This window comes from Clupea harengus, unplaced genomic scaffold (genome assembly GCF_900700415.2).
Source record: "Clupea harengus unplaced genomic scaffold, Ch_v2.0.2, whole genome shotgun sequence".
NCBI lineage: Eukaryota > Metazoa > Chordata > Actinopteri > Clupeiformes > Clupeidae > Clupea > Clupea harengus.
In genome coordinates, this window is record NW_024879902.1 from 24,308 (window position 1) to 29,653 (window position 5,346).

General features: G+C 43.6%; 1 protein-coding gene and 1 long non-coding RNA gene across 2 annotated transcripts; both read right to left on the minus strand.

Moving 5' to 3' along the window:
* Positions 1 to 224: 224 nt before the first annotated feature.
* LOC122130687 (SRSF protein kinase 3-like) lies at positions 225 to 2,155 on the minus strand. The gene is made up of 7 exons (XM_042705415.1): positions 2,035 to 2,155; positions 1,787 to 1,952; positions 1,586 to 1,653; positions 1,371 to 1,478; positions 1,211 to 1,280; positions 993 to 1,085; positions 225 to 630 (listed from the first exon to the last, which is right to left on the minus strand). Exons 1-7 carry the CDS (start codon positions 2,083 to 2,085, stop codon positions 413 to 415), a joined length of 774 nt encoding a protein of 257 aa, XP_042561349.1. The 5' UTR covers positions 2,086 to 2,155; the 3' UTR covers positions 225 to 412.
* A 678-nt stretch (positions 2,156 to 2,833) lies between these two features.
* LOC122130688 lies at positions 2,834 to 4,649 on the minus strand. The gene is made up of 3 exons (XR_006151943.1): positions 4,638 to 4,649; positions 3,259 to 3,362; positions 2,834 to 2,923 (listed from the first exon to the last, which is right to left on the minus strand). It is a non-coding gene; the product is annotated as an uncharacterized LOC122130688 (long non-coding RNA).
* Positions 4,650 to 5,346: the final 697 nt, after the last annotated feature.

Below are 5,346 nucleotides of genomic sequence, written 5' to 3' on the forward strand. Positions count from 1 at the left end.
GTTGAAGGGAGCACCATTGAACAAAAAAGTATATAAACACAGCAAAGAGGTGGCAGTTGGGCGGTAAGAAAACAACAACTCTAGGCTACACTATGATGATTCACTCAGTTACTCTATTTACATCAACCCTGAGGAATTCTTAGTTATTCCAGTCATACATGCATACACTCACGTACACCCACACAGACAGACAGACAGACAGACAGACCCACAACCATACAGACACACACACACACACACACACACACACACTAGTCTTTCATGAAAATGTGCAATTAAAAAAATTCAAGTTTAAAACTTGAGAAAATACAGCATACAGTCTTGCAGTTCACTCATTAATGCCAAATGAAATAATACTGTGTGCAGGTCTCCATATGTCAGGGGGGGGGGGGGGGGGGGGGTGCAGGAAGTCTCAGTGTGCGGTGCCGTGAGCCAGTGGGTCCTGTGCCAGACTGAGCCAAGGATGTTTGAGACACTGAGCTGCAGTGGCCCGTCTCTCTGGCAGGAAGTCTAACATGTGCAGCAGAAAGTCAGCAAAGAGACACGCCTCCCTCAGCGGGACGTGGTATTTCTCCACCAGCACCTCGTACAAGCTCCACGGCCGCAGAACAGCAATCCGATGCAGGTCACCTACGTCCACACACACACATATTCACACACACCCAGACACACACACACACCCAGACACACACACACCAAAGACTATTTAAATATAAAAAAAACCTTCACTTTCACCCCTACTGAACACTGGAATCCATAGTAATAAAAAATGCTGTCTTGTATAACAAGTAGGAGTATGAACATAATAACCATTAATATAAAATAACCATTAACCTGTGTGTAAGGCCAGGGCGGATTGGCCCATCTCATCTGTACTCTTTAAACTTTACTTTTCAGATCTTTGGGGTGACAGTCCCATGCAACTGGGGTGAAATTGTATCACAGTTGGCATTGTAAAGGTATCATCAAAGTCATTAAGTAACAAAGCTCACCCCTGCGGTTGAAGTACTCAAAGGAATATTTTCCAGATAGTGCAATTGCAGGGGGAATCTTGCCCAGAAGTTCAATGATGTGAGCAATATGATCTAGACCAAATGCAACAAAATTCCACTGTCATTAAATTCACAAACGCTCAATATTTTACATATTCCGATACCCATTCCAGTACAATCTGTCAGAATTAAAAGAGGATTCACTTCATATGCATTACCTTCCTCCAGTGAAAAGCCCTTGCCTGGTTTGGGCTCAAACAGTGCGTCACCAGTTACAAGCTCAAAAGCCTAAAACAAAAGGAGATTCATTTTAAAGTTAAAGCAAATGTGTAAATCATGATTTTAACATCTGCACAAAGCACTGGCACCCAGGCCTACCATGCAGGCCACACTCCAGACGTCAGCTGGAGGACCGTAGTCACAACCCAGCAGAACCTCCAGAGAGCGGTACTGTCGGGTCTGGATCTCCTCGCAGAAGTGCTTGTACTGAAAAAGGAATATCATTGCCAGCATATATGTGATTACAAAGCTTCGTAATGTCAAAGAATTTGAATGCAAATCTATACTGTGTGACTGTGGTGAGTGTTTCTTACCACCCAACAAGAACTGCCTAAGTCTGCTATCTTCACTTTGATTTTGTCTAAGTTGAATTTCCTTGTCTCTGTGGAAAACAAACAAAACAAAATACATTTGTAATGTGATCTAAGACCACTTGCATGTGATTCAACAATACAACATGGCAGAAATCTGTGTCTGCTTACATTCTTTCTGTAGTATGCATTTTGACTGAATACCTGTGCTATTCTCCACTGGAGCCACATAGCCCAGAAACTTGTGTGATGCGCCCTCTGCAGTGCACACGCGGGACTGCGGCTCCAAGCACAGCAGGATGTTCTCAGGCTTGATGTCCGTGTGGATGATTTTACAGTGTGTGTGCAGGTAGTCCAGACCCTCAAGAACCTGCATAGAGACAGTTGCTTACTCCACTCTCTGTGGAGGGGGCTCAGGCTAGGAGAGGGAGCTACAGGGTTTCTGCCCTTACCTGTGTGATGAGCCGTTTGACACAGGTGAAGGAGAGACCAGGGTTCCCCATACATACTTGCCAACAACGAAGGTCTGGCCCCAGTAATTCCAGTACAAGGCAGATGTCTTAACATTAGATTAAGGTTCAGGCAATACAAAGTGAGACCTTGCGTAGCCACAAGTCGTCAAATAGCGGTGCAAAGTGAGATCAAGTCTTGAGGATACGGATTCCATTCTTCCCTGCCACCTTAAACTCGTCCAATAGCTGAACAATGTGTCTGCTGTGAGGGTGGCGAGCTGTTGGACCACTGGCCTATCAAAAGAAAAGAAAGGAGCAAATTAAAAAATGTATTAAATAAAAAAATTATATAATGATAAATAATAAATAAATAAATAAATAAATACAAAGTAAATACACCTGCACATTTATCAGGACCATAAACTATGTTATCTACATTTGGAAATAAAAAACATGGCAGAGGCACAATAAAAATAAACACAGATCAACGAAGCAAAGACAACCACTATTCGAGAGAGAGAGAGAGAGAGAGAGCGAGAGAGAGAGAGAGAAAGAGAGGGAGAGGGGACCTCATCGCAGCCGTAGCAGGGTGAGTTTCCAATCCTCAGACCCGGCTTGGAAGCCGAGGCCTGTGCCCTCTTTCAGTACTTTCCACCTGCAACAACCACCTCCCCAAGACCTGTGAGCGTACCACAAACAACAGCCATATGCAATAAGTCTGCGCTCCTGAATGCCATTACGCAGCAGGTCAAGCTGCTGAAATAAAGAATGCAGTACCTGAGATTCAATTGGCAGAGCCAAACGGTAGAGAAAAAGCCCCAACCCAGTTTGGACACCACTTGATATCTTTTGTTGAAAATGTCTCCCACTTGTACTGGGTGATAACCACCTAGATGGATTTACACAAAAAGCATATATCTTCAGTGGTCTGAAATCCTTCAATGTCAACATTTCTAGAGAGCAACGCTAAAATAATAATATAATATATTTATATAATAATAATAATAATAATAGTAATAGTTTATGGGCTGTTCAGGCATTCAGCTGATCAACCATCCATAACGTATGGGTCATGCTGATACACATCCATGGGAATTAGTCACATATACTATGTATAGGTAGTCTGAATATAAAAGGGTACCTAGAATACATAATATGCAGGTAGTTATCTGAGTCATATTGACAGATAGTGTGTGTACTCATGCACACAGGTGAGGGGCACACCATAGCAGTACTCGCTGGGATCCTCCTGATCCTCAAGACTCCTCGGCTCCAGTTGCCCCAGATGATTCAGCTCAGCAAGCGCCGGGATCTTCTCAGCCTGAGCTCTGCATCGCACACACACATACAGATGACTTAAAGGGGATGCTGCCGCCGCTGCCGCTGCCGCTGCTGCTGCTTCCTAAGCTGTTGCTTATACACACTAAGTTTAACACTGTTGTTCGTTATGTAATAGATGACGATCTAGAAAAATTGTTGGCAACAGACACTGAACATAAACACACAAATCACAGTCATGTTGACAACTTGTGCATTACTGTGGGGTTATTCTGGGTGTTCACACAACATCTGCCACAGTAACAGTGCTTTCATGCTCGGGCTCTCTTTACAGTAAAAGAAAGATGGGTGTGTGGGGCTACGTCAGAAGTGTCGAGTTATTAAGAGCACTCGGGGCAGGACTACTTATAGACATTCCCCAGTTTCCCACTGAGCAGAGGCAGCAGGCACTGCAGGCCAGCCAGAGGCACAGCAGAAGCCCTGACCTGCAAACCTGTTCCCTCTACACCACAGTATAATTAGAATGTAGGCAGTTACAAGTATTACAAGTTCGAGCCTACATGAGCCATTGCTTTCATTGTTATTCAGATTACTTTCATTCGGATTGCTTCCAGTTAAACTGAATCCATGTTGGTTCAGTGTAAACTGGACTAATTCACTTCCGTTACATTCAGTTCTGTCACTTCATTTTGGATTAGGTAAGGGAAATTACATTTGTCAAAAGAACTTTCTATCTGCAAGTTGGACCCAAATCACTCCTAACATTTTACAGATGCGTTTTTGTCTAACCATTCACAATATTTTCAGAGGCAACTATATATGACCTGACACTGTAACTAGGACTTTGTTCTTGATCATTAATCTTCACCAGTAGCTGACTAGCTGAGATAGACGTCTTTAAATTAAGCATTAAATGAACTTTGTCAGAATGGTGCAGCAAGCCCCAGATTCACTTGCATTCTCTTTTGCAAGTAGTCTTCACATTAAGGTCTTTATTTTGTCATTTATAGGTCACAAGCAGCACGAGTCTTGAATGAGCTTGTACCTGCAGGACTATTCTACACAATCCCTTATTTTGTCCAAAGCCTCCTCCTAAATAAACTTACGCCTACGATTGACAGCTCTGGGGACAGCAGAAACAGTCGAAACAACAAAACAGACATGAAAAAAGCAAACGCAGGGGCTATGCGGACAACATGCATATGCATGAATGGGATGCTTCACTGTAGTAAACAAATTAATGTGTTACTGTACGATCATATTAAAACATCTAAAAGATGGCAATATTTTGGACCTTTGGCCCTATATCTCAATTGGACACTTACGGTAGCTGGGCTAAGATGGAGTCTGTGCCTGCAGACATCCTTGTGCCAGTCTGTGCTCTCTCGAAAGATCTGCGACTCTGACTGTGGCCTGGAAAAAGATCCTGGTTGACAGGCTTTCACAGCTGAGCAGGGGAAATCCCCACCCACCACTCTACCTCTGTATCTCCCACTCACCACTTGTACATGTCTCCATTTCATAGGTTCAGTTTGTTTATCATTTTAGTGTTTGTTTGTTTGTTTGGTGATAGAATAATTTGTTTTTCTTCTTTTTTACACTTTATCTTCTTTGTTCTGTCATTCTTTCTCTTTTCTTTCTACCTACCAAAATGGCTTCCTACGTCTTCATGAGATAGAATCAGTTTTACTGTATCATGGTTAAACATATCAAACTAAATGTATTAGCGTTCCAACACAAATGCTGTGTCGCCGCCCTTGCGTGTTGCGTGTGAGGCCGTGTGCTCAGCATGCTAGGCCCCCTTCAGCTGTGGGGTATTTTTAAGGGGAGAGGCCTGGAGTCAGATGGCTGAGGCCGACCTCTCTCAGCCGCTAGTGGGAGGCTTGCTCTTCCAGCACAGGCCTGAGGGAAACGCCACCGGCCTCTGATTTTTTCTCTCCCGTCACAGGCTCATTACCAGTAACTAGGTCAGGGATACAAGAAGCAGGGCTTCATGACAGAACAGGGAGACTCGGGAAAAATCAGAAAGATGGG

Coding starts and splice junctions, on each gene's coding strand:
- LOC122130687 (XM_042705415.1), bottom strand. CDS start 2,085: ATGGGGAACCCTGGTCTCTCCTTCACCTGTGTCAAACGGCTCATCACA. Junction 1,479..1,585: donor TAGGCAGTTCTTGTTGGGTG/GTAAGAAACACT, acceptor TTCCTTTTTCAG/TACAAGCACTTCTGCGAGGA. Junction 1,281..1,370: donor TCTGGAGTGTGGCCTGCATG/GTAGGCCTGGGT, acceptor CTTTTGTTTTAG/GCTTTTGAGCTTGTAACTGG.